The sequence below is a fragment of the Neophocaena asiaeorientalis genome, unplaced genomic scaffold, assembly GCF_003031525.2.
Source record: "Neophocaena asiaeorientalis asiaeorientalis breed wild unplaced genomic scaffold, Neophocaena_asiaeorientalis_V1.1 scaffold40, whole genome shotgun sequence".
NCBI classification, from domain to species: domain Eukaryota; kingdom Metazoa; phylum Chordata; class Mammalia; order Artiodactyla; family Phocoenidae; genus Neophocaena; species Neophocaena asiaeorientalis.
Window position 1 is genome coordinate 15,039,059 of NW_020185335.1, and position 7,660 is coordinate 15,046,718.

A 7,660-nucleotide genomic window follows, 5' to 3' on the forward strand; every position below is an offset into this window, starting at 1 on the left:
CGACCGAATTCAGTGAGACCTGAGGGGACTGGAGCTCAGAGAGGTTATTTGATGGGCCTGAGGCCACACAGTCGGAACCCAGCTATTTCACCACAACACAAGGGGCCCCACAAGGGCAAGGGGTGCTGAACCCCGGGGCTCCTGAAAGATCCCCTGGAGGCAGCTTCCAGGTACACAGTCCAAGACCAGCCTTCTTCCCAGGGACTAAGGGCCAGGAGCAGGACAGAAGCCCAGGCCCGAGTGGCCATGATGCTGAACTGAGGCCGGCAGCTCTGGGTGAGGGGGCTGGGGAGAGGCCCAGGAGGGTGGCCAGGGAGGCCAGGGGCCCAGGTGTGTTGAGGAGGAAGAGTGCAGAGCCCAGGGAATTTGCTGAAATGCAGACTCCAGGGCCAGAGGCCAAGTGGACCTAAGAACGTGTATCTTTCATTTTGTATCCCCTAATACATTAGTTGATACAAAAAATATGTGACAGCATATACTTTATGAAGCATAAGAATAAAGTGAATTTCTAGAATCACACCTCCTAAGTTAAAAACTAGAACACTGGGGCTTCCCTGGTGGCTCAGTGGTTAAGAATCCGCCTGCCAGTGCAGGGGACACGGGTTCGAGCCCTGGTCCGGGAAGATCCCACATGCCGCGGAGCAACTAGGCCCGTGCGCCACAGCTACTGAGCCTGTGCTCTAGAGCCCGTGCGACACAACTACTGAGCCCGCACGCCTAGAGCCCGTGCAACAAGAGAAGCCACCACACTGAGAAGCCCGCACACCACAACGAAGAGCAGCCCCCGCTCTCTGCAACTACAGAAAGCCCGCGCGCAGCAACGAAGACCCGACGCAGCCAAAAAATAAATTAATTAAGAGAAAAAAAAAAAAACAAATTAGAACACTCTATCCCAGAAGGTAAAACTAGAAAGTTGAAGGAAAAGAATGGAGGAAAATATGGCGTACGGGCAGGGAAAGCCATTTTTAAAAAGCACAAACTATAAAGCAAATAAATATATTAGACAGACTTCTGCTCAGAGAAGAATTCATGGACAAAGTTAGATCCTTAATAGAGAAGGAGGAAGTAGCCACAGTGGCTAAAACTTACAAAGGATTCACAATTAAAATACACATTACACTCCTGCAAACTAACAAGAAAAAGACAAAACCCCCACAGGAAAATGGGCAAAAGGCCTGAACAGGCAGCGTAGAAGCACTGAGACAGCTGAAGCGAATGAGGCGGTGGCCAGCTCGTAATCAGTGGAGCAATCAAGTCGAAATCATCAGGCCCTGTCAGCCTGACTGAAGCTGGTGGCCGTGGTGGGGCTGGAACCGCGGCTCGGCGGGTCAGGGGCACCACGCGCAGGAGGACAGCGAGTGTCCGGCAGCCCGCGCCTGGTGGGGCCCCCGCCCCATCCCTACCGCCCCCTGCCCTGCTGTAAAGGTGGCCTCGTGCAGCCTCACTGACAAGGGGCCCTTTGCGTAACCTGGACTCCAGGCAAACCCAGCCCCAAGGGTTTTGCACGTGGCATCTGCCCTGCTCACGAGCTCCTGACAGCATCCCGAACTGGATGAGATACCTTTGAGCAGCGGATCCCAATCCAGGCCGGGCCTGCCGGCCGTGTGACCTGGACCAGCCACGTCCCCTCTCTGAGCTTCCGCCGCTTGTCTGTGAAGTGGGGGCCCCACCTCCCACCGCGCAGGGCTGCAGCGCAGGTTACAGAGGACGTAGGGGAACGGCCAGCACGTTAGATGGGCCAGAATGGAGGCTCCATTGGAACTGTCCCCACGACGTGAGCAAGGACACGGGCTCGGCCTCCAGGGCCAGCCACGGGGCCAAGGCTGTCAAGGACTGGCAGGGCTGACCACGGAGGACGCTACTCACCAGCAGGTAGATGCTGCTTGCGATGGCCAAGCAGGCCGTGCCCAGGATGGTGGCGAGCAGGAAGCCGGCAGGTACCGACAGCCTGGGGAGGGGGTGGAGGACGGAAGACAGTCAGAAGGGGGGTCTGCAGCCCTAGGCCTTGGTCAGAGACCACAGGATCTCAGGACAAAGCCCCCAGGACCTTGAGCGGAGGGGATGCCCACTGCTGCCCAGGCTGGGCTTCTAACTTCGGCCCCGGAGCTGTTCTCTGCTTGGTTTGCACAGGGCAAACCGGGCAGACATAGGGGTAGGGCGCTGGGCCCCCAGCCGCCACCCAGGGAGGAGGCCCAAGCAGCTGCAGGGGCGCTGCGCGTGGCGGTCTCCCCGGCAGTGACCACCAGACTCATTGTGGGACGGCGGAGCAGAACCGCCCAGCTGAGCCCAGTCAAGCCCAGAACACTGATTATTCCTGACTTAAGCTTGCACCAGGTTGCGGTGAATCGTTACCCTGTAAGTAATGACGGATACAGGTTTAGGGAACCTCTGGCAGAGCCCGGGAGGGGCCTAACTTGACCCCAGCAGTCCTCTGCCGGCGGTGCTGGTGATCCCAAGTGGGCAGAGACTCACCCAAGGTGCAGGAAGGCCCGGATGTAGTAATTGCTGGTGAGGGGGCCGAACACCTTCACCGCTCTGGTCAGGTACTTCTGTCCGCTAGGCAGAGGGAGGGAGGGGAGACAGACTGCGTCCAGCTCAGCACACCCCACCGCCCACCCCGGCCCAGAGCGCCCGGCTCTTCCTCCCAGGGGCCCAGGGGCCCAGGGGCTCAGCGGCTGGGCAGACACCCAGTGGGCTGGCGCTGGGGACAGGACCAGGCTCCCGCGTGGTTATGGCTCCTGGGGAGGCCGCCAGGGCAGGGCAGGGAGACTCACCACCTCTCCATGGTGGAGCCCTTGCTCCTCTTACCCCGCGGGTACTCTAGCAGGCAGATCAACACACCTGCCGCTCTGAAGCTGCGGTTAAGGAAGAGCCCAGCTCAGCCTGAGGGGCCGCAGTGAGCCCCCTTTGCTGATGAGAAAAGAGAGAGGTGCGGCCGCTGCCTGAGGTCACGCAGCTGGGAAACAGCTGGACGGGATTCCCATAGCTCTGGCCACCTTGCTGCCTCCTTTGCTGTCCTGTGCCCTCCCTCCCCCCATGCCTGCCTTGGCCTCCAGAGAGCCTGTAACAGCTGGGCTGGCGGGGGGAAGGGGGGACCCGGTCCACTCGTGGATAGGCCCGGCCGGCTAGGGAGGGTGGCTGATAGACGGGGGTGTGGAGGGGATCCCGAGCATTCCCGAGGCCTCAGTGCCACCCTCAGGGGGCACTGACACCTCCCACCCCGCCAGGGCCCGGCCCGGTGGGTCTGTCACCTCCCTGCTATGAGCCCCTCCTGCCTTCCAGGGGCAGCGGCATCTCTACCCGCCCCCCCCAGCCCTGCCCTGGCGTGTGCAGCGGGAGGATACATGGAATATGCGCCCAGGTACCACTGGGCAAACTGGCCGGCCGTGGCCACAATGCCCCCGGTGATGAGGACTGTGGACAGAGGAGAAGCAGGTTAGCAGGTGCCCCACCCCATGCCTGCAGGGGCTCCGGCCGCCCCCCTGTACTCCCCCTCCCCCTGAGGGGCCACCAGTGCATCACAGAGCTGCCCTCTGTCCGCCACCATGTTAGCCCAGGAAGGGGACCCAGGTGGGTGCAGCCCCTGGCCGGTGATGGGGAATGGCCGTAGGCATGGGGGTCGGGACGCCTTCCCCTGGGAAGCAGCATTCGAGCCAGGGAGGGGCCTGAGGAGCTGCTGAGGGATGTGTGGGAGAGGAAAGGCCTGGGCTCCAGCCTGGACACACTCCCCAGGCCCCTGACCCTCAACACGCTGAGTGGTTGCTCGATGCATTTAAAGACTGCACTGTTGGTTGCTGACTCTGTACCGGCTGCGTGGACGTTCTCTCCCGGCTGGGGGTGTCCTGGACGACCCCATTCGTGTGTTTTGTCTCATGCAGTTCTGAGTGGACTTGGTCTCTCCAGCCCTTTACCTGCAGCCCTGTGTGCGCCTGCCGCGAGCGAGCGTATCTCTGTCTTTCCTCCCCAGTAATTTTTTTCTTTTCTATTGCGGTAAAATCAGTGAACAGCTCAGTGGCGTGAAGCACGTTCCCATTGTTTTGGCACCGTCACCACCAACCGTCCCCAGGATTTCCAGTCATTTATTGAGGTATAATGATTACATAAAGTGCACAGACTTTTTACATGTGCGACCCCCTACGTGATCTCCACCCGAATCAAGATTCCCGCCACCCCAGAAAGTTCCCCGAGGGCCCTTTTTTGCTGAACCAAAGGTTTGTCCAGGCCCTTCTTGCGGTGGTTTGCATGGAGCTCCAGCTCACTCTTTGTCTTGTCGGGTAGTTTCCTACTGTGTGAATCCACCATGATGTATTTATCCATCTTCCTGTCTTTGGGACGTGTCAGTTGCTTCTGGGCTTGGGCTATAATGAATAAGCTGATAGAGCTAAATTCTTTATAGTTTAAGCAATCTGATAGTGAATTGAACACCTTTTCTCGACTGTGATTGCAGGTAACTTACTTTGCTCTCTTATTGGTGTTTTCTCTTGAAGTAGCTTCTCTGGTTGCTTCTCCTGCCTTCTGCTGACTTGATCAAACTTTAATTTTAAAATTCCTCTTCCGGAACCACATGTGGACTTTAGAAGGTTTAACTTCAGTCTCACCCCAAACTACCCACGATTATTAATTATTTACAGTGTCTTCACGCTGGCGTTGCCGTCCTTCTCTCTGGATCCAGCTTTGCTCTCGCTGTAGCACATCCTTCAGTAGTTCTTTCCGGTGACCTGAACTTCCTGGTCAGTGGGCGCTGTGGCAGCCCCCGCCCCCCGCCCCATGCGCAGTACAGGCCTGAGTTTCCAGCGGTTTTGTCTTGTTTGAGACTTTCTTCGTCCAGGCTCCAGTGGTAGATAGCACAGTTCCTTGCGGGGGATGATCTTTTGGTCTGTTTCTTCCCGGCTCTGGCCTCAGAATCTCACCGGGTAAAAGCCCTGACTCCTGGCGCCCCTCCCTTCGGCCCCTGAACCCTCATCGTCATCCGCAGGTGTCAGGCTCAGCTCCGTTCATGTTCACGCTCGCTGTGCTCTCAGCGCCTCCCTGAGCTGCAGGAGGGAAGGGACATCTCCCTTGCATTCGGGCAGCACCATGGCCGCTCGACCTGGGGGTGTAACTTCCTTGGCCTGGGCCTCCATCACTAGCAAGAGCCTCAGCTCCCATGGGGCTGTGGTCTCACGATGGGGATGGAAACTTCCGCTAGTGGTGAGCAAGGTGAACGTGGGCAGAGGTGCTGGCTACGTCAGGCTGTGCGCTCTGGAAAGCCTTCTCTGAAGCCGCTTCCGCAAAGGCCAGGGTGGGTGGGCCCCAGAGGACTAGAGGGCCAGGGGTGGAGCAGTCGGAATCGGAGGGGACATGGTCTGATTAGATGGGACTTTCTACAATAAAAAGGGCCCACGGGCTGCGACGCTCGTCGGGCCTGGCCTGGTCGGCCCGGAGGGCTGTAGTTAGTACTGAACAGGAGGAAAAGTCAGCAAAAGGAGGAATTTGGAGCCAGAAGGGGGACCTTCTGACAAACCGCCCCTTTTGATGATGGAGGAAGCTGAGCCGTAGTCATTGACAGGGCTGCACACCTCCCAAAACGCGACCTTACAATGCTCCCCTCCGCACCCAGCTCTGCCGGCTCCTCCAGTCCCCAGGATGGGTGTGGGGGCCTCGGGGTGGGTCCCAGGTAAGCGGGGGTGGGCTGAGACCCTCCTCATCACCGTATCCCCCAGTCCTCCCACCCGCCCACTCGGACTAGGTGTGGGGCCTTCCTGGGAGGGGCAGAGCCGTGAGCGGCTGCTTCTTGCTTCAGGCCTCCGCCGCCTCCTGAGAGGTTCCTGTGTCTGTACAGCACGGGCTTCCGCCCCATGAGCGCAGGGCGGCGGGGTGACGGCGCCGCCCCTCCCCAGAAGCAGCCGCAGGGAGCTGGGTGGGAGGAGGTCACATGGCTGTTTCCAGCCGCCTTGTGCAATGGCCTTCTGAGCAGACTCAGGCCTGGGCCCCAGAGACAGAGCGGTCGCCCCCCATGGGCCAAGTCCAAGGCCAGGAGGCAGGAGGAGCCCACCTCCACACCCCAGCACCCCCGGGGCAGGAGGGGCCAGTCCAGGCAGGGGTGGGTCAGGCCAGGTTTTCCCAACCCTGCTGGGCAGTGACTCTCCGGAAACCACCGGGGGCTAACGCTTCTTCCCCCGACTGTAACTTCCTCTTGTGACGGGGTGGGGGGTGGGGGGGTGGAAGAGTGAAGTTACAGAGGATGGGGTATGGATGTGCACGGGTCTGCAGGGGCAGGAGGGCCCCGGATCCCCCTCCCCAGCTCCAAGGCTCCGCTAGGAGGCTGCTGCCTGCTCCCAACACAGGCCCCCAGACTCCTTGCCGCTGGAGTCTCCAGTCTCGGGGCCCCCGCCCCCAGGCCTCAGTTCCCACTTCCTGGCCTGCAGCCCAGGGTCTCTGGCTCCTCAGGACCCTCTCCCGTCCCTCTCCAGCCTGCCCCCTCCCCCTTTCCTCGGCCATAGCCTGAGGCCTCCAGGCCCCCACTTCCCCAGCCCGGGCTCCAGCCTGGACTGCCGCGGCACCCCTCACCCCAGGCGCAGCCGCCCTCTGCAGCCCCGCCCCCAGTGCAGCGGCCCCCCACTCACTCAGGCCGGACGCCAGCGCCTGCTCGTTGGCCCACATGGCCCACTCAATCTGCCCCATGGTGGCGACCCGGCTCGGACACGGCTAAGGCACTTCGGATCCCGCGTCCCCAGAGCTCCGCCTGCCTCCCGCCCCGAGTCCCCCGAGTCCCCCGAGTTCCGGCGCCGCCCGGCCCCGCCCCGCCGCTGGCCCCGCCCCAGCCCCGGTTCCCCAGGTGGCAGGCAGGCCTGGCGGCAGGTGGGGTCCCGGTGCTCCCAGGAGCCTCGTCCCCCACCCCCGCCACGAGAGCCTGGGACCTGGAGCTCAGGAAGGGGCCCTACCCAGCCGGCCCAGGCCTTCCCCCGTGCAGACCCAACCAGCGCGGCCGCGGTGGACTCGAGTGGGGGCGGGGCTTCAAGCCAGGACCCCTGAGCCTCGTGCGGAACCCTCGCCGGAGGTCAGCGCAGGCCCAGCCTCGGCCTCATCTGGCCCTGGGCTAGCGCAGGTGTGGACAGGTGTGGCGTCTGCAGGCAACCCTTTGCTCAGAGGCTAATTTGGGAGGGGTGGTGCTGAGAGTGTGGGAGGCTTCTGGGAAAACCCAGGCTGCAGGGGGGGCTGGGCAGTCCTCTCACCTCCCTCCTCTGACCCCCCCTTCAGGGTCAAGGTCAGAGTGCTCAGATGCTCTCCCCCTCCTCCCCCCAGCTGGTTAGGACAGTGGGGAGGGACGCGAAAGGGGAGGTCGCTCAGCTCAGAGGAATGGAGACGCTCACTTGGAGCGAGGGCTCTGGTCGCTGTGCAGACCCACAGCTTCGGGCCGAGTAGGGGCTCCTGCCCGCAAAGCCGCTTCCCACCTCCCTTCCTGGACGGAGCTTCGAGCCAGGCCCAAACCGCGTCCCCAACCTGAGTGACCACGTCCACCACGGTGGTGGCCATGGCCATGGGGCAGGGTCAGCTGAGCACCCCATATGTGGCTGGGCAACAGAGGGCAAGCTGGGGGCAGGAGTCGAGCCCCCAGCCCCATCTCCCGCCGTGCCCTCCCAGCCCGCTCGGTGAGCTCTGCCTGGACCAGGAGGAAGCA

General features: G+C 61.6%; 1 protein-coding gene across 1 annotated transcript in view; it reads right to left on the bottom strand.

Annotated features, from left to right (window-relative positions):
- The window catches only part of CYBA (cytochrome b-245 alpha chain), a 7,693-nt gene extending 930 nt beyond the window's left edge, over window positions 1–6,763 (bottom strand). Inside the window, exons 1-5 of the mRNA XM_024735756.1 lie at window positions 6,606–6,763; window positions 3,345–3,414; window positions 2,775–2,849; window positions 2,473–2,556; window positions 1,867–1,948 (exon numbers count right to left, since the gene is read on the bottom strand). Coding sequence (XP_024591524.1) covers window positions 1,867–1,948; window positions 2,473–2,556; window positions 2,775–2,849; window positions 3,345–3,414; window positions 6,606–6,663 — 369 coding nt within the window. The 5' untranslated portion in view covers window positions 6,664–6,763. The remainder of the gene's footprint in view (window positions 1–1,866; window positions 1,949–2,472; window positions 2,557–2,774; window positions 2,850–3,344; window positions 3,415–6,605) is intronic.
- Window positions 6,764–7,660: the final 897 nt, after the last annotated feature.